Source organism: Falco rusticolus, chromosome 6 (genome assembly GCF_015220075.1).
Source record: "Falco rusticolus isolate bFalRus1 chromosome 6, bFalRus1.pri, whole genome shotgun sequence".
In the NCBI taxonomy this organism is placed as follows: Eukaryota; Metazoa; Chordata; class Aves; order Falconiformes; family Falconidae; genus Falco; species Falco rusticolus.
This window is the reverse complement of record NC_051192.1, coordinates 15,871,113-15,890,111: the sequence shown is the minus strand read 5'-3', so window position 1 is coordinate 15,890,111 and position 18,999 is coordinate 15,871,113. Positions and strand designations below refer to the sequence as shown.

At 41.3% G+C, this 18,999-nt stretch overlaps 1 protein-coding gene across 4 annotated transcripts in view; it reads left to right on the top strand.

Annotated features, from left to right (window-relative positions):
* Positions 1 to 18,999, top strand: part of PKHD1 (PKHD1 ciliary IPT domain containing fibrocystin/polyductin) — a 278,509-nt gene that overhangs the window by 235,173 nt on the left and 24,337 nt on the right. For 3 of the 4 annotated variants that reach the window (XM_037391751.1, XM_037391752.1, XM_037391750.1), the window contains one exon: positions 12,219 to 13,224. In XM_037391751.1, the coding sequence (XP_037247648.1) occupies positions 12,219 to 13,224 (1,006 nt within the window). Of the gene's footprint in view, positions 1 to 4,423; positions 8,579 to 12,218; positions 13,225 to 18,999 lie in introns of those variants that run through there. The other variant, XM_037391753.1, reaches the window with a different exon arrangement.

The window sequence follows — 18,999 nt, the reverse complement described above, 5'->3', positions numbered from 1 at the left end:
TGAACATAGTGTGCCACACTTTGGGGCAGGATTCGTGTTGGAAAGTGAGATCTCTGCTGAAGGCTCTTCCCTAGGGAAATTATACATAAACAGAATTCCAGTGGCTTTTATGGAAAGTGGTTATAACCCAGATGTCTTGACAAGGCAGCACAAATTTAGAACTGGACCGATTTTCTACTTGCGGGTTTAGTCTTAGTACTTAGCACTCACTCAGTACTTAGTGTGCTCTGACAGTGGAACGAACCTTTCCGCAATCTGGGAGCTGATAGATGCTCTGTGATGGCCCAAACCAGCAGAAAGGCCCATGCGGGTTCCTGCTGAGACCCTGCCAGCTCCAGCTTTTCAATTGGTATGCCTAGAAAATGAAATATATTCTGATATTTTTGATGCCATGAAATATATTCTGATCTTTTTGATGCCATGGAATAAACAAGTAAAAATCATGTTTGTGCTCATCTTATGTATCTGTCTGGCAATGCTGGAGTTATACCAAAAAAACCAGAGACCCAAAGTTGTCCATACTGGCAATTCTTTTCATAAAAGTTAGATAATATAGACTATTATGCGTGAAGGGCATCCTTTAAATACCGCAGGATGCCCGAGTTAAGCAGCCTTTGGGAATCCTATACTGTTCTGCCTGTCTTAACTCTGTTTTCAGTGCACTTTTTTCCCTGGTGCTAAAACACTAAAAAATCTCAAAGAAACAAATCTGCTTGATGCATCTGCCTGGTTTCCTGTGCACGGCTAGTGTATTCCCACATGATAGCTTTCAATGAAATTTTGTAGCAGTTGAATATTTGTATGCTTAACCACATATTCAGGGCAATGATAAATAAATACATAGTACCCTAAAACTGAAATTCTCAAATAATGCTATTTTCTGTCATGTTTTAGGGCTTGAGCATAAGGTAAGCACCCTCAATAACAATTTTTTTTTTCCCCAGCAGTTTGGAGGATTGCCTCATGTAGGAATGAAGCTTTATAATTTTATTCTCAGATAAGGTTAAAACATCAGCTGTTTTATACTGGCCTAAGCATCAAGCTGTTATCAAATAGACCACCTGAGGAAGTGGGCTGCTGGGGATGTGTTGTAACCATCCAAGCAGAGGCACCCAAACCTTTGCAAGCTCAACCACCAGAAATTACAGGGAAAAGCAGAGAACAAATGGCCTTCGGTTTTAGTCCCTTCAAGCACTGTATGATGGGCTGTTACTTCTCTTTTCTGTTTCCCGTTGCGGGCTGGGATGTTTTCAGACTAAAGTCCCCGTAACCTGAAACCCAGCCATCATTTATGGCAGTACCCTGTGCAGCATGGTTAATAAATAAAAAGTTAAGAAAAATAAAAAGACAACCTTTCCACTATTAACAAAAGACTCTTCAAAGCTATTCTTTTGCTCTGGGCTTTTACAATAATAAGCTGAAAAAATACATTAGAGAGCAGACTCCTTTCTAGCCACTTCATATTTCATTTTGCCTCTCACTTGTCTATTTATTTTCACGTCTTTCCTGATTACTTCTCAATTGTAGAAAGACAACATTAGGCACAATGAGTTTTAAATATACTCCCTGGCCAAAATAACTCCAAGGGCTGTCTGAAATTTCAAACGGCTCACTAGTAAGTCTGGAATAAAATGCAAAGGGAGTAATGCCTACTAGTTAGAGCAGGACAGTCAGGACTGGGTGGGTGTTTGCAGTGGTCCACCAATGTAGGGGGGTTTTTTTGTCTCCATGAGCACCATTCCATACAACCTGGATCACTGTGACTCCAAGTTTATTCAGGTTTATATGAAGATGAAGAACACTGTCTGGTAAAGTATAAGAGATGCTCCAGCTCCAAATCTCCTCTTTCCCTGTTGGAGCTGTCCAGAAGACTTTGATAGGACAAGGAATAGGCTTTGGACTACCTGAAACAAGCACAAATGAGTGTAACAACTATTTATAAAAGTAAGCCTCAAAGCTTCTTCAAACAACCTTGCAAGTGTGTAAAGTTATGTATGAAAGTGTCACTAAGGTCACAGATCTTCAAATAATTTTCAACTCTAGCAGCTTCTTCAGACTTACTCTAATTTGGGAGTTTTACCCTAGTAAACATATAAACCCCTAAAATGTAGACATACTATGATTTATGATAAAGCCCTCAGAAACCTGATCTGACTTTGTATTTAGCCTTGCTCTGAGCAAAGGGATGAAATGAATGCCACCAGGAGATCTCTTCTGGCCTATTTTTCCCTAAGATTTGGCATAGGCATTGCATTTTTGGACTATGCTTACAGTCACTTTTGATTTTCTTGTAAGTGGTGTTTGAAATCAGCCTCCTTCTATCCCAGCAGCTGTGTTGGTTCCAGAGGTTAGGGGTTAGTTTCTTAGGCTCTCTTTACATTTGCTTAGATGTCTCGTGTGAGAAGTTCTCTGTTTCTGTGCTTTCCAAGGTGTTTTGCCCAGTGCCCTCTCTGTTTCCTACATGAGCTGTACTGCTCAGAGCATGGGCTGCAGTGTGACTGCACCAGGCACAGGTGGAAGCATCTGGATCCAGCGGCTTCACCATCGTAGCTATCAAAGCCAAATGCAGAGTTTAATCTTTTTCAGGGCCTTTCTCAAAAATTTGTTGGCAGCCTGCTTAGATCTGCCAGGAGTAGAGGAACTTTCTTACTTATTTTCTAGATTAACGTGGCAGTGGCTTAATCTCTCTTCTTTCTGTCTTTTCTCTTGTTCATAACTGGAGAAGATGGTTGCTTTAGAGGGATGTACAGAGCTATCATTTCCCACGTATTTCAGAACACCTATTACCCTAGGTGTCCCGCAAGCCTCGCTAGCTACATCATTAAGAGTTGAGCTCATTTCACCTAACTTCAGCTGTCCAAATTCAGGCCTTCAGACCAAGGCTGTCTAGGTTTCCCACATAGCCAGTAGAGACAGATACCTCCAGAAGTAATACAATCCATCCAAAGGAAAGCCGGAATGAATGACCCTCTAAAAGTCTCTCTCCTCTCTCTCTAATGATTATTGTCTAGATGAACAGCTTAGACTAGACAATTAGCTTAGACTAGATGCTTAACATTTAGGCAGCTAAAATTAATGTGATGAATGCCATTCTATGTGCTCAGATAATGACTCTAGCCTTTGTATCTCAAATTTTAGCTCTTCAATATGTTTTCATAGGTGTTCAGATTCTGCGCTATGCTTTCAGATTAATTTTGTCTTCTAAGGCTTAAAATACTTACCTCCCATTACTGTTCATTGTCATAAATATGTCATGGTATAATATAGCTGTCTGTACCTGTAATAGAATCCTTCTGCTTTAAGATTCAACTCCATAGCCCATACAGGACTAATATTGCTGAAAATCACCCTAATAATGTCACAGGGACTCTTGTGCTTGCGAACCTTTCTGTCATGAGCACAGGCTCTACGACTGTACCTTCAACCAAGGCAGGCACAAATAAGATTTTAACAGTTTTTATAACTTACTTGGGCAAAGAAAGAAAGGAAGAATGAAAATGAAGGCAAGGCTGCTGATAAAAATGATACTGGAGGCATTGGGCAGGATGGGCAGAGAGCTCAAGAAGCCGCTTCACCCATCCATTTGCTCCAAAGTGATACCTATAATTAGAACACTCCCAAAATAAATTAATATAACCTGCTAAAAAACTTCTTCAGTTGTCTTAGATCCACCAGGTTCCTATTCAGTTGGTTTAAAAGCCTTGCTATTCACTTTTTTCTTTTTTAGTGGAAAGATGTTTTTCTAATTTCTAATTTAAATGTCCCTGGTTAAGATACCTTATTTAGTTCTCTCTGCATTGAACATGGGATAACAACCTTCTTTCCTAATAATTTTTATGAAGCTTCTATAAACTAATAATACCCTTTAATATACTAATTGAAATGTTTGCAGTCTTTCTGGGCTGAACTTGGGATATTTGAAATATGTTTGTTTAAATGGCATATCTGATGGAAAAAAGGCTTTTCAGTAATACAGCTTTACAGAAAAATTTTACATGGTCCAAAAATTTTATAAGTTCTCCAGTAAAGCTGAAAACATACTAGAATTTTGCTATTTAGTCAAATTTTTTGATTTGTTAATTAACAAAAAAAAAAAGGGGAAAATATTTTATGGCGAATCCTGAACTTTGTTCTGCCCTTTCCTTCACTTATGTCTTCTTTTTAAGCTTAACGTCTCATTAAGCTTTAAAGTCTCATTTTTAAGCTTAATTCTAACACAACTACTTCCAAAATCTGCAGGTATTTGGCATTTTCCTTCTGGTCCACTTTTAATGGAAAATTGTTTGGTCTCTTTATGAGTCTGTTCCCAGGACCAAAGAACTGTTCTCATTGGGAAGAAATGATAATAATAATAGTAAAGTGGAGTTCCCTGCAAATTTTATTTTGAGGCAGTTCATTTTATCCCCTTACTTTATTTTTGCAGAAGAAAAGGATGATTTGTCTTTGCAGTGACTGCAGGCCAAGGAAGGAAAGAGAAGCTGAGAACCTTCCCGTCCATAACAAAACCTGGCAACGATGGTCTTAATAGAGTTCAAGTTTATTTGACTAATTCTTTCATCACTTGTCAGAGAACATACTTTTGTTTGTGCTAACAAAACAAGCTCTTTCCTCTCCCATTTCTCCAGTGAGCAGCACAAGCACTTGTGTGGAGCACAAATTACTGCTAACCGTTATGATGTTTGCTGTCAAACTCATTTATTTATGCAACCGCTGTGGAAAGGCCTGGGGCTCATAAGCAACCCTGAAAGATTTCAGAGCCCTGGTGTGGGGTCATGAAAGGGAAAGTGAGGGGGAGGGTGAAACCTCCACTGGTTATGAGAAAGGAACTGACACAGGAAATGGTCACATATGGCACAGATTTATTGTGTCCGGGACTTCCCATTCAAAACTCATTATATCCACAGCTCAGAGCAGTGCATGGCACGGCCACATTCATTTTTAGGTCTGGCATTCGATGAAATTGCTGTTCTTCTTTCAGGTGGCGGTGGTAGTTTTATCATTCCTTGGCCAGAGAGATGGTGGCTGGAATTGCGTTGGCAAAGGCTCTGCTGTCCACTGCCCCTCGCCTGGATGCTGATCCCTGGGTATCAGTTTGGCTAAAGCTTTAGTCAACAGGATTGCCTGTCAGGAGGAGAGAAAAATCCTTCTGGGCTTTAAATACACCTAAATGAAACCAGGATTATCCTTAAGGAGAAACATAATGGGAAAGGCTTTAGCAGTGACATGAGAAACAAATTGGTACTTGCAGAACAGCACTTTTTTTCAAAGGTGATATAATTTGGACCCAAAGATGTTTCTCTTTGTATTTTTCTCTTTTAATTGTGTTTCCTGGGAGACAGGGTCCCTCTCACACTCAGCTATTGGTTCTTTGAATGATGGTTAATGACTTCAAGAGGTTTGTGGGAATACTTGGTATTATCTGTTTCATGAGAGCATCTGGAAGCTCCAGTCAGGGTCCTGCATCTTATTTTGCAAGCTGCAGTACAAAAAGCCATTTTTCCCACCCCTTAGCTGTGTATTGGTAGCTGTCAGGAAGGCTACGTTGACCCGAAGTATCTCTCCCATGTTGTCCTATGAGGGTTGGTCCTGTCCTGGTCACCACAGCCCCATGCCACACTTTTGATTGCATTACAGTAGGGTTTAAGGTAATGACTCCTGCGTTCTCCTTCAATCAGGGTTACAGTTTAAGGGTGCTTAATTTACTGCACTTCTGCTGACTCTCTGAAAATTCACAGAATTATGAACCATAGATCAATTATGCTGTTTAATCCGTTTTGTCTCCATGCACAGTATCATGTTGAGTAATGCTTCTTTTGTCACCATATTGGAGTTACTCCCAAAATAAGCTTTATAAGGAACTTTGTATTGTCAGGATGGTCAAAATGACTGAAGTTCCCTAATGATGATGCAGACAAAAATCCTCCCGAATTGCGTCTTTCTGATTAAGATTAACAAAATGATGGACAAATTGCTCTGGACCAGTGCTGACAAAAGCAGGAACGGGCCTGATGTCTACCTCAGTGGAGTCAAGCAGCACTGAGGTGGGGACACTGGAGCTTCCCAGTTACTCCTGCTACATCAACTACTCCAAACCCAGTTTGATCCCAAGCAACCCAGCAGCATTCAAGACAGTTTCTGGCCACTTCCAGAAATTAACACAAGCCAGGAGCCAGTCTGAAAGGGCAGTTTGGAGGTGGCCACCACCTTTTGGAGGGTCAATGACTTTAATACTATGGGTATGCCATGCCAGCTGCCCTCAAGGACAAGGAACTGGCCTTGGCACTGATTATTTTATTAGTTTTGATGCATGCAGTGCCATAGCAACTTGGTTCCAGCCTAGTCTTCTGGGCAGAGACAGTCAAGGTATTTCCAGATGTGGTCACCTTGCAGGGCATCTGAGAAGTTCTGTGGCACCATAAGTAACATCCCTTAATTCAAGCATAACACAAGGCTTGGGCTGGGACATCACACTAAAGGGCGCTTCAGATTTACTGACCTACCTCCTTTGAGAGGGCTCAAGATACTTCCCCCTGGCTAGGTTATTCTCCTCCCTGGCTTTTTGCAGCTTTGTGAGACAGGTTTGCTATTTTCTCTCAAAGACCACAGATGATCTCTGTGACTCAAGACATTCCTGACCTCTAAATCACTGAAAACTTGAAGAACATTTTGGGTGAATATTGCAATATATATGGGTTTGTGCTTTGTTCCCATACTCTTTCTAGATGACTCTTTTTGATCACTGTTGGAGAGCATCCTGGCCTCAGTGGGTTTCTGGTCTCCCTTGTTAAGACTGTACTTGTGCACTTATGCTTTAAGGTCAAGAATGAGTTGTTACTATAGACTGGGAACTGGAAAACCTCAACATTTTTGTTCGTAATGTTGAAAGATATACTATCATCTGTAACATATGTGCCTTACCTCTTAGGCATAGGGGAGCTCTGATGGGTTAGTGCTAACATAAAAATATATAACCATTTGAAAGATGTGAATAATATTTGATTTCACAGCGAATAAATACTAACAATGTGTGTGGCCGTATCAATGCATGCAAACAAGAAATGCAAGAACAAATTTTTCATGACTATGTCTGTTTTTCTCCAGATTTGTATGTGAAAGGGAAGGGCCAATGCAGATCCCGTGATGCATAATAGGAATGAGCTTATACTACAGACTTTACTTCAGTGGACACACTAATAACAGTCTTTTCTCTCCTTGGGCACCTACTTTTACAAAACTTGTAGGAACATAGTGTCTTTGAATCCACAAATGTGACTGAAATTGGCCAGGGGGTTCAAAGTTTTTATGGAGGAACGATAAACAGGAGAGCAAAAACCCCACACAGTGTGATGTTATGAGACTCATTTCCTTCTAAAATAATTTTCTTTAACAGAAAGACTTAACAGCCTAAAGCAGTCATTCCATTTTTATGTACACAGTCCCTGCTCTCAGTATATATTTTTGTGTGTGTATCTCACACACGTACATATGTACGGAAGTACATGAGTAAGCACATGTGCCACCATGCATTCCTATGCGTGTGTTCCCAACACACATCTTGTGAGAAACCCACCACAAATAAGTTACTTGACATTGCATATCTGTGTGTTAATCCTCTCTGGGAACACTGCTAAACCCAACTGATAGCCTTAGTTTGCAGTTGGTGGGATTTCTAAAAACGATGGGGAATGCCTTGTTTCATTATCCGCTAAAGTTGATGGGCTTGTTTTCACTTACCCACTGAAAGATTTGCAAGATTAGTGTCTGTAGAGTCATTGCTTTCGAAGGATGAGTGTGCAGGCATGAGGACCCTGTGCCAGGGATGAGGAGAAGCGGGGCTGAAATTATTTATGGGGAGCATCTGAACTCAAGAAACATAGAAAACCTTCTGTATAGAAAAAACGACTGACCTCAGAATAATTTACCTTTGCTAGATTTCTGAGCTCCTGTTGCTGGGCCCCTATTTTTAATTTTTATTTATTTATTTATTTCACATTTGAATGTCAGCAGGTCAAAAGGAACAGTTAATGCTGATGAATATTTTCCCCTCAGCAAAGATATGTGCTGGCCAGCCCAAGGCCAATGAATTGCAATTTCTAAACAATGTCCCATTCATCTCCCCTCCCCCTTCCTCCTCTACACGCTTTTATATTTTTGTAATTATAATTGTAGTTAAATTAGAAATAACTGACTGGCAAATCCAGTTGGATGGAAAGAAAATTGTGGGAGATTTATTTTATTTTGATAAAAAACTGTCATTGCCTTTTGTTTTTGTCAAAAAAAGACTATATTTTTCCTTGTACCATGAATTGTGAAATCTATCATGAAATAGGTAAAAATTATTGAAAGAAATGGTGGTGTTAACCTGAAGGGGAAAATCATTAATGTTGATATATTTCATTCAATTTTAAATGTAAAATTTATTTTATTTTATTTTATTTATTTGGCGTTGGGGAACTAGGGAAAAGGCAGGAGACTTGCAAAGGACTCTGTGTGCCTTTAAGTCAAAACATCTATTTTAAAAATACTCTTCCCTCCTTCCCTCCTGCTCCATTTTTCTAAATAAAAGATATGAGATGTTGTTGTTGGTGGTGGTTTTTTTCCTAAGCAAAGAGGACCCCCTCGGCGCATTTTTCTTTTCAAATGTGAAATGAGGTGGAAAATCCTCATTTCACGACAGGAAGGACAAATATTGACACAAAGTTAATATTTGTTAGGAGCCCTAGAAGCAACCTGAGTGCTAAAATCTCATATATATGTTTGTGTGTCTATGTGTGTGTGTGCGTGCATGTATATAATTAAATAATAAACTTCACTTGATGATAGGGGAACCTGCAAAAAGCAAAGTCTGCTCTCTGACACTGAGGAAATAGCTGCAGAGGGTGAACACACAGTCCCCACGTGTTATTTCTCTCCCTTTCTTGCGCTGAGTAGGACATACACAGAGCATGTGCCCGTGCATGTACCTACCGCCCATGTGCCCTCTTCTTCTGCTGGGGTGCACGCAGCTCCTGGTGTGACGTTCAGCCTCACCTGTGCACACATCGCTACAGATATGAACATCTTCTCCTTCTTTCCCACCCATTGGTAGGGTCCTCGGTTGACTCATGTATGCCAAGTGTGTCTTTCTCCCTGTCCCTCCCTTTTTTCCCCCCTCTCACACACGTGTATGTGCAAATGCACACACACGCACGCACGCACGCACACACAAATAGGACCTGTTTAATCTAATTTCACCCATTGCGGGGGGATGCTTCTGGAATTTATCACTGTTACTGTTCATTGCCAATGTAAATAGCACATGTCAGCTCAATATTCAGTGGTCACTCAGTATTTATTAAGTCCTGTCCACTCTGGCCTTTTTTAGAGGAAAGCCCCGGGGCAGATTAGCTGCTGGCCCTGACACACCGTGTCACTTATCTATTCTCATTGATTATGAGAGTCAGCTGTGGCCAGGACTCACTTTTTCCTTCTCCTCTCAGACCCCTCTTACAAGCACCCCTGCTTGGATTTTCATGAGGAAATAATCAGATTAGGGCTTCAGTGACGAGTTCATATGGAGTTCTCTTTCTCCAATGTGCTACTAACTGAATAAACGTGTTTTGTGGTAAATTGTAAATGACATTATGATTACTAAGGCCAGCATGGGTTTCATTTAAAAGTGATCGAAATTGCAGGCTGCAGAAATTGTGACTGGCAGATAAGGCCATTTGGAAGGAGACAAGCAACGATGCGTGTGTGTCCATGTGCACGTGTGTGTGCGCAGGAAACCCAGCAAACCCAGTTTGCAAGGCAGGCAGGGCAAAGGAAAGTCCTGGGAAATCACAAAACATCAGCAAACCCCATTTGTAGACAAGAGAAATATCAGCAGGGAGAGATGGGATGTTTCCGGGAGAGCAGACAATGAGATCTGTCAGCCTTCGTGGGCTGGCTGCCTGCCGCAGGGTGCATCCTCCTCGCACCCCAGGACAATGCTGAACATCTCCGTGTGCAGTGTTTCCACTTCTGCTTCTGAACGCAGTTGCCTCGCTCTCTCCCTTTGCCCCTAGCACATGCTGATAGCAAAATACTGACACTGATAAAGCAACAACAACAACAAAAAAAACCCAAAAAACCCAACACAACAAACTAAACCAAAAAAAGAAAAAAAACACAAAAAAAATATGAAAAAGCAAGTAAAAGGGAAAGAAAATGGTAAACTGGTGTCTAAAAGTAGGGGGTTTTGCACAGATCCTGTCTCACTTGGCTGTTCCCACCGAACAGAGCTTGACATTTATGTAATTTCATTGCTTTCCTTGGCGATGTGCGGAGTGAGAGCTCATTCCAGGAAATGCTCACAGACCATAGTCTGCACATGAGGAATCCCCTTGAAATAAATAGTAGGTAAGCGTCCGCAGGATCCAGGCATTGAGGGGGAACTATAAGCAGAGCCCAAGATAATTTCTCATAGCTTGTTTCTTTTTCAGGAATCTGCTATTTCTTTCCAGCAGCGAGTTTCACATCGTGCTTCCTTGATAAGGAGAATGGTCTTTTAGTTATCAAAAAGTTTGTGACCCTCAAGGATGTTGCTGTCCCTTTCTTTTTACCATTAGCACCAGGCACTGCTGTTCTGCACACATGTCCCCGAAGCTGCTGAATGAGGAGTGCAGGGATCGTTTAGACATCGACCATGCTTTGCCTAACATGTTCGTGAGCACAGCTGACTGGGGAAGGATCAGGCTTGGTGAGGGAAGGAGGATTACAGCTGGCTACGGCAGCAAATTCCTCCTCTGATTTTATTTTGAAGAGAGGAAGGAAAAACAGAAACACGCATCTTTTCCTAAGATGCTCCAGGCAGAAATGTTTATGGTTTTGGTGCCTGTATCTGAACTCATTTACTTTTATTCTCTCTTTATATAAAATCAGTAATGATCTCATCATTACAGCCTGGGGCACAATTTCTCTCGTCTTAAAGCAGAGACCTATATTTGGTCAGATGGAGCGTACCCTAACTCAGAAGACTGTATGGATTGCATCTCTTCAGTGTAGAGCGTCTGTAACAGGATGCTCTTGACTTGTCTCCACAAACACTTGGGATGGGATTTGGTGGCAAATCCTGACATACATGGAAGTGTCTTAGCTCCTGTTATATTCAGTGAAGGAATAATTCAAGTGTTATCTACAGTGACTTTTGCACTCCTGTGGATTATGTGCCATATCTATAGATGATGTAGGTACCCAAAGAACTCCAGGTGACATTATGTACTTGTGTTTAAGTCACAGGATCCTACCTCTGGTCATTAAAGTTCAAGGATGATCCAGCTGAAAAAACAGGAGTATTTTAGGGTGAACTTTGTCACTTTCTAAACTGCTTTGTCTGTATGGATGGCTGAGGAATTCAAGGTGTTTCCGTTAACCATAAATGTGCATCTAGTGTAATTTCAGGTGCTGTGGGGTGTCCCACCAGACCTCCAGCTGCACCCTTGAGGGACACAGGTCTTCTTATATCCTGTCACATGTATAAGATAACTCAGGGCATCCCATGTGATACTAGATGCCTGACTGTGGGCAAAAAATTTAAACTCCAGATCTCCACTGACTGCAATGGGACACCTGAAGCACATGTAAGGGTCCCAGTTATTTGTAGGTGTCTGAATCTGGTGCTTTCTTCTAGGTCTGAAAGTCAGTCAGATGGTTGACCACAGGAGTAGATTAATGATGTTCTGGTCCTTTCCCTTTTACTTGTTTGCAATACAATCCCTGTGAGTGGGATGAGATGCCTTTGAGTAGAGTTAAATTACCTTTCCAAAGACCTGCAGTCATGCCCTGATTTGTTACCCTGCTTCAGGCTTAGGACCAGAGAAATGTAGAAGACACAAGGACATAGGGACATAGTGCTGGGTCAGACCAAAGGTCCATCTAGAGAGCCTGCTCTTTCAACAGTGACCATAATTTGATATCTAGAAAGAATAAGGTAAGTGTATGTGATGTTTCTCTTTCATTATTAGCAGTCTTCGGCTAATTTTCAGCTCAAGGACATGCTGAGGTAGTTGCGGTTTCTACTTCTTTAGTATCCCTTAGTGTCCAGGCTTTTCTTAAGAATGTAAAATTTTAGTACCAGCAAAAATGACTTGGAGCACTGAATGGGAAAATAACCAGCCATACTACAAAATCCTGAGATGATGTCTGAAACAATTAATTTACTTTTTTTTTTCCCCCTATGTCCTTCTGTTCTTTTCTAGGAATTTACAGAGATGACAGCATGTGCATCTTCAAGCCCTCAGTACAAGGCTACTTCTGCAAACAGGCAGATCATGCACTTGTCATCCTAGAAAACTTGGACCCCGGTATGAGCAGCCAGAGGCTGTTTCCAGTGGTAGTAATGACTGACAGCTTTATGGACACCTTCAGTGATGTGACTCCACACACACTGTGTAATCCTGAAGAGCATCGTTCTACTTTCTTTTCTGTGTTGCCATCCACCAAACTCACTACAGTTTGCTTCCCAGACGTAGCCCCTCTGACTTTCAGACTCTACCTCCTCAGTGGCCGAAATGCAACCAGACTTCCCCTAGCTATATTTTACAATGAACCACTCAGCCTTCGTGTTTTCATTCAAGGGAAATATGTCTCTCCAACCCCATCTTCTTTTTCAACGAACAAAGGGGCAGGAACCAATTACTTTAGCTTTGAGGACAATCTTCTCTATGTTATGCTCCATGAGAAGGAACCTGTTGAAATAGTTGCTGACCTTTCCCTTCTTGTAGCTTTCACTGTAACTGAGGCTGTTGGGGAAGAGGTTGAGGCACGTATAATACGTCGATTAGCTGATTTCTTGAGGATTGGTCATGACCAAGTCAGAGCAGTGTATCATGTGCTGGGAGGTGAAAGCATGTTGAAAGTGATTTCGGCCAATGCTAGCAAAAAGAAATATCACTGCCCTAACATGGCATTTTGCACAGCCTTTCACAGCAGGTATGGCTCAGAGAAAACGGGGAGAGGACCAGTGAGCACCCGAGCTCTGCAGCCATCTGATGCAGCTGGTCCATCAAGAGTGCTGATCATTGAATTTGGTGACCCACCAGGCCATCCAAGAAATGAGTCAACAAATGACATCTTAAAGACTTTGGCCAGAACGATTATCAACACTCATCAGACTGGAGACCTCCAGAAAGGCCTTGGCTTGCCTATTGATACCTTGATGGTGACTCAGTCTGCCTTACTCTTTCCAGCAGAAGCTAACAATAGGTAAGTATCAAACGCAGTATCAGCAGATACTGATTTAAGTGCAGTGATATTTGATCACTTGATCTACCTATTAAGCTAGGGAGCAAGTTCTCCATTGACTGAAATATGACTAACTATGCTGAAACAAGTTTCCCTGGCAGAGCTATGCCCAAGTACAAGCTGGACTCGAGAGTATGAATCTGTTGGTGCTCATGAATCTGTAGTGCAGAGATGTCCATGATGCTTTAAACCAGGAACACAGTTCCTGGAAGTCTGCCTTGAAACTGTCAGGTACTGGGTAAAGTCAATGTTTCTAAAGAAGTTCAGACTATGACAGATCTTAAATTTTAAACAATTAAGTCTATGAATGTTTATAAATTGATGTAGCACCAGAGATGCATTATTAACGATGGGTTGTTGCCTTAACTAACGTGTAGGTCTAAGCCTTGATTCATATACTTTTAAAATTTAAGGCCAGAAAAGACCATTTAATCTTATTCTTCAGTCTCCTGCATGATACAAGCCACTGCTCTTCACTTTGATACCTCAGCATTGACCTTTCTTTTTGGCTAAAATTCTAGAAAACCATCTGGTCTTGAAGATACCAGACACATCCAATACTACCTGAATGTGTGCCTAGACATTGGATGCTATCTTTGTTTTTGCTGTCACAAGTACTTGGCCACTTTCTCTTGTCAGCCTCTCTCTTCAGCTTCCCATGAGAGTTTCGTGTTCTTTCCTTCACTGTTACGTCAGTGAGTTTCTGGGCATTGATTCTTCTTCCTTCTCCAGATACCTCCAGAGTAATCAAATCACTTAGCTGTCTGCTTTTTAATAAATTGAAAGGTTTGAGTTCTGGTGAGTGTTTGTTTCCTTCTCTGTCTCTGTTTTCTAAATCCTTTTTGAAATGTGCATGTCTGAAAAGCCAACAGTTTTTCTTTAGGGTGTATTACCCACTGGATACCTTTAAGATTCAGCTGGAAGCTGAACAGGCTGCTGGGCCACCTTGCCTAGACCGTGCTTTTGCCAAGAAAGGTTGGACCAGATGATCCTTGAGGTCCCTTCCAAGCTGGTATTCTGCTGTTCTCTGAGTCTATGATACCAATGCCATATGCAAAGGTAGCATTAAATCCCATTTTCTACTGGAAGAATTCAATGATCCCATTAGCCCATTTTTCCACAGAAATAGGTGAGCTCCGTCATCTGTTTGCTCATGATATTCTGTAATTCCTTTTCAGTTCTAACTTTCCAGGACCCAATCCACTCTGTTTATTTGCCCAGATCCTACATAACACATGGTCTAGGTGCCCATGTTTGACTTTTCCTTCCATAATTTATCAGCTGACCGATCCTTCCTTGCATTCTGTCAGCACTGGATTTATATTTGTTTCTCGATGCAGATATAGCATCAGGCCTGCAGCTGATTTTCACAGAACACAGGATGCTCCTTTATAATGATTTCCCAGTGGGAGTTACCTTTTGAGCTCCTCAGTTACCTATTTCTTGGTCAAATTTGTGTATACTCATTTTTTTATTAATATTCTGTACCAAGACTCACTTTTCAAAGGCCATAATTTTTCTACTGCTCCACAGCAACAAACAGCTCTTTCTGTCCCTCCTTCCTCTGTCCCATCTTGCTCTTTTCAGCCTCTTGCAGCCGCTATTTGCACGGCCCAGATGGCAGCCCTTATCTGCAGAGAAGGCTGTGAGGAGCCGGGCTGGGAAGGGAGCAGACAGCAGTGTATTTCAGCCTCAGATCCCGAATCTGTATTAAAAGCATATGGGAAATATGAAAAAGGTAATATCCCATCTGTTTTTAATAGGGGACATGGGATTTGATGTTTGGCAACCTTAGTGTGTACTCTCTTGATATTGCATAATGTTATTTTTTGATGTTGTGCACTACTGAGCCTTACCCAAGTATAAGCATATTCCATCTATACAAAAAAGAAATTGGATTTGTCTAAGACTTGCTTTCTCTAATTAATACCATATCCTGAACATTTAGCACTGACCTCCGTACCATCCTGATGTCTGTTGGCTGCTGGTGATGCAAACTACTATTCACATGCTTAACTTTTCCACTAGGCACTGTGTGGCTTATGGTAGTGAAGCACGCATACTAAGGGCACTGGTCTGTGACCATAGGAATCTTCGATTTTGTTGTTTGGTTTTGGTTTGTTGGTCCGGGGTGGGGGGGGGTAGCGGGGCGGGGGGGGGGAGGAGGGGATGTTGAAGTGGTGTAGTATTAAGCACAGTGGGAAATTATTAGTTGCAAGATCAGGACCAAACTCTCTTCAGAGCGAATTTTTTTATCAGCAGAACTAACATCACTACGGTCAGGGTGGGTATTTGTGTTACGATGCCGGACACTGCAAAATGGGACAGAAAAAAAGTGTTGTGGGAAGTTTTACAGCCTGTGATAGGAAATGGTATCCTCTCTCTGTGCCATCCCAAGACATGCCATAGCTTGCAGAGTGTGACAGGTACAAGACCCCTCATTCAAGGGTGTCTGTTATTGATGATCAGAACAAAAGGAGCGACAATAGCTACCCTGTGGGAAAGGAACAAGGTAAAGATTTTGCCAGAACCCTATTCAATACCTATAGGTTCTTCAATGTATTGGTGTTACATCATGGAGTGGGGAAAGCAGGGATCACCTAAAGGAGAGAACCACCCTCGTCTCTCTGCCAGGGATGGAACCTTGTGGCTGCCTTTTTTTCAGGTGCAAATAGCATCTTCTCCACACTGGGGACTGCTCTCCCAGCTGAGGTTTGCCTTCCCATCTGTACATGCCCTGTGAAACCTGTTGAAGCAGCAAGAACCAGGAGAGGTCCTTAGGAAGGAGGCTGCTTTATTGTAAGGAAAAGAACAATGCTAGCTTAAAGCCATAGATTCACTGTCTCAGCAGGGAAAGACCTGGGATGTGTATTGAAAAGAATACCAACATCACCAGACCACCAACCAGCTCAGAGCTCACCCACCCTTAGTGCCTGGGCTCCTCTGCAGTGATATTTATTGCTGCCCATCAGTCATAGCTTTTCTGGAATTACTCATGGCTGACATTTCTGATGCAATAAGGCCACAGATAACAGGCAAAATGAAATCAGGGTTTTCCTGTTGGGACATGTAACCCCACTGTCTATCTGTCTCTCTTTAGGCAGTACATGCTGGCACAGGTAAAGAGAATGGGTCTGGGGTTACAGATCAAGTTAAATATTCCTGTGTATTTTTTCTGTGGAAGGAAAACAGAAATATTTTCGCCCCTGAGTAGTGCAAAAAACAGTCGGGCTGTCAGATATACACAGAACCTGCACTCCTGCTGGGCCTTGTGGTTTCAGACTAGTGGCTTCTTTTGCATCAAGACAACAATAAAAAGATCTTTGATGAGCAGAGACTGGGTGTTCATCTTTGCAGCCCAGGACAGTGAAGCTGAAGGGAGCCTGAGGAACTTGTGTGGTTGGCTAGCAAGGCAATAAAGTCTGTATATCACGTTGTCAAGCCCTAAAAAAAAAAAAAAAAAAAAGAAGACTTATCTGTTATGATTTAAAATGATATTTTACATGATTTTAATTTAACTCCTTTGTTAGGGTCACTTGCAGCATGGCTCATTGGCTTGTCAAGGAAAGACAGAGGTGATTGCTGTGACTGCTGTGATTGCTGTGACTGCTATAGTCTTGCACAGCTGGAGAATCAGGGAGATGGTTATCAGGTAGTTTTATTTTCCTGTGAATGTGTATTTTCCTGTGAATGTCTGTGTATTAATATATACTGCAAGGTATTTACAGACAGAAATCTCTGTTTTGCAAAGTTTGTCTAATATCAATATGAATATAAAAGCGAAAGAACGAGAGCACAAGAAGGAAGGTGTGTGTGTTTGTGTGGGTATCTATACAAAATCAGAAATATAAAGACAGTCATCCAGAAGCCACTTAGTCCATATCCCCACACTAAAGCAGGGCACTTTGCTCCTTCTTGATGGACCTTTAACCTGCCACAAACTTAAATTTGCAGACATTAATCTTTCTTTATTAAAAACAAGGTTTGGGGCAGTGTGTGAAAACCAGTGTGAGTGCAGGCAATAACAGTGTTTGAGACTCATAGCAAGCAAAAAAAGTGAAGCAAATCATTAAAGAGCTGCTCATTCAGACAGCAAAACCCATGCAGAGAACTAAATGTGAAAGTACAACTAATCCACTATGTCACGTGGCATATACACATGCAAGCAGGGTTACAGGGCCAAACTAGATTAATTCTGACTCATCCTAACTCCAAAATGCTTGGGTTTGGTAACCTTCGTGCAGGTTTCAGGCAGGCTGCTGTATGGAATTGCACAGAGTTCTAAAAAATGGGAGATGATGACTTTTTTCCTGTGCAGGGATCCAGCTTCTCCAGCGGGTAGGCAAAGGCAGAACGCTAAAAATCCTGACCTCGATGCTGCAGCTATTGCAGCACTTCAGGCTCTACGAAGGTTTTATCTACCACACAAGCCCTGAAGCGAAGATGTAGAAAAGGTGATACTCGGGACCTTAAACTGTAAGCTTAAAATCTCCTTAAAATTAAGCTTACATAATTGTAAGTCAGATGTTCATAGGGACGCTATAGAGGGCATATGCTTGCATAGCATGTGGCACTCTGTTGATATATGAACAAGACAAACTCAGTGCAAGTAGATACAAGGAAGGACATTTAAGATGATCATGGAACTGGAGTGTAATATCATCATAAAAGATACCATAAAAGATGTAAGAAATAGAATCATAGATATATAGAATAATTTAGTAAAGAGTTTGGTTTGTTTAACTTGTCAAAACAAGGCTGAGGGGAGATACCATCCTATTTGTGAAAATAGGTTGGGAGAGTAAATACCAGAGAGGAAGTTCTAGACACTAATGGACAATGACAATACAGGAACAAAACGGAATCAAGTATTAAGAGGTGAATTTGCATTTAAAGATAGAAGAAGGTTTATCCTCAGAGAATAAAAGGGAAGAACCTTGCAACAGAACTGGAACACCATTTCCCATTCAACGTTACCCTATTTTCCTGATTATTATTTTTTTTTTTCTCATGTGGCCAAAGCTATATTCTATTTTTTTTTCTTTTTTATTATTAGTTTGGGAATAGTTGAAGCCCATTTTTGTCCAACATCTCACTTAACAGTCTAGTAAAATTGTGGAAAAGTACACATAAATAATCCAGAAGGCTTCTAGTCAGAGAAGTAGAATTCTGTAATTGGCTATTTATAGGAGCAATGGGATAAGAAACTTCATGAGAATCAAGTGGAGGCTAATACATGTATAAACAGTGTCATGTCACAGAAAACTGTGATCATATTGCACTTTAGGAATCAGGGTGAATTTCACTATTTTGTTCTCAATTCACAAGTCTTTTCAAATTGGGAAACTGAGTCATTGTGGGATCTGTCAGCAAGAGGTCATCGTGAACTCAGACTCAGACACATCTTCCTGCAATGGAGATGGTGGCAATAGAGGCTTGTATGTGAAAAGAGTTTGCATGAAGACATTCTGGGTCCCAGAGGTGAAGATTTTTTATTACAAATGCTTCTGCTAATTTTTTGCTTCTGGTGGCATTTTTGGCAGAAAATTCAGGAAATGAAATTGGGCATCAAAACTGAACTGTCAGTAGCTTTGTGGTGTGGTGTCAGGAAGGCACAGTCATACCAGCGATGTTACATAAGGTCTTTGACTATGTAGATGTTTAGCTCCAGGTCTGCTATTTTGGCATTTTTCTTCAGAAAGGGGAAACTGAGGACATATCTTGTGGCCCCTCTCC